Here is a 587-nt window from a genome sequence, read left to right on the forward strand (position 1 = left end):
CTAGCTGTTGACGACATGGCAGTTTTTCCTGATCTCGCCGGCGCTGCCGGTGAGCGGATGTATGTTGCCCATCTTTATCATCGCCTTGGCGAAGTCGCTCCGGAAGAGCGCGGGGCTGGCGCTGTACTGCCGCACCAGCGCGTCCTCCGACCCTCCGTTGAAGAGCGCCTGGTCGGAGTGGAACAGGCCGCGCTTCGCCAGCAGGTTCCGGTAGTAGGCGGCGTCGAACGCCCCGGGGGTCTGCACGTCGATGGGCGCCAGGTTCCTGTTGCCGGAGCTCGGGCACGTCTGCCGCCGCAGCGCCGCGAACGACGGGTCGATGTTGGCGTCGTTGTAGATTCCGCCGTTGAAGTTTAGGCACTGGGCCAGGCCGATGGTGTGCGCGCCCGACAGCGCCGTCATCTCGGCCGGCGAGAGCCCCTGCCTGCGGAACAGGGAGATCAGCGTGGACAGGTCGGCGGTCGGCGGCGGGAGGTTCATGTTGGCCAGAGCCCGGCTCGCCGTCGTCGAGTCGCGACGGCCGAGCGGCACTCTCCAGGTCGGCCCGCCCAGCTGCATGCCGCCAACCAGTCCCATCAGGATGAGCG

General features: G+C 67.8%; 1 protein-coding gene across 1 annotated transcript; it reads right to left on the minus strand.

The window, feature by feature from the left end:
* Positions 1 to 558, minus strand: LOC123156324 (peroxidase 70-like). The gene has a single exon (XM_044574462.1). The coding sequence runs from the start codon at positions 556 to 558 to the stop codon at positions 1 to 3; it is 558 nt and encodes a 185-aa protein (XP_044430397.1).
* Between the last annotated feature and the right edge of the window lie 29 nt (positions 559 to 587).

Source organism: Triticum aestivum, chromosome 7B (assembly GCF_018294505.1).
Source record: "Triticum aestivum cultivar Chinese Spring chromosome 7B, IWGSC CS RefSeq v2.1, whole genome shotgun sequence".
NCBI lineage: Eukaryota > Viridiplantae > Streptophyta > Magnoliopsida > Poales > Poaceae > Triticum > Triticum aestivum.

What these genes read in the sequence shown, in the direction of transcription:
- LOC123156324 (XM_044574462.1), bottom strand. Translation starts at nt 558, where the DNA reads ATGCAGCTGGGCGGGCCGACCTGGAGAGTGCCGCTCGGCCGTCGCGAC.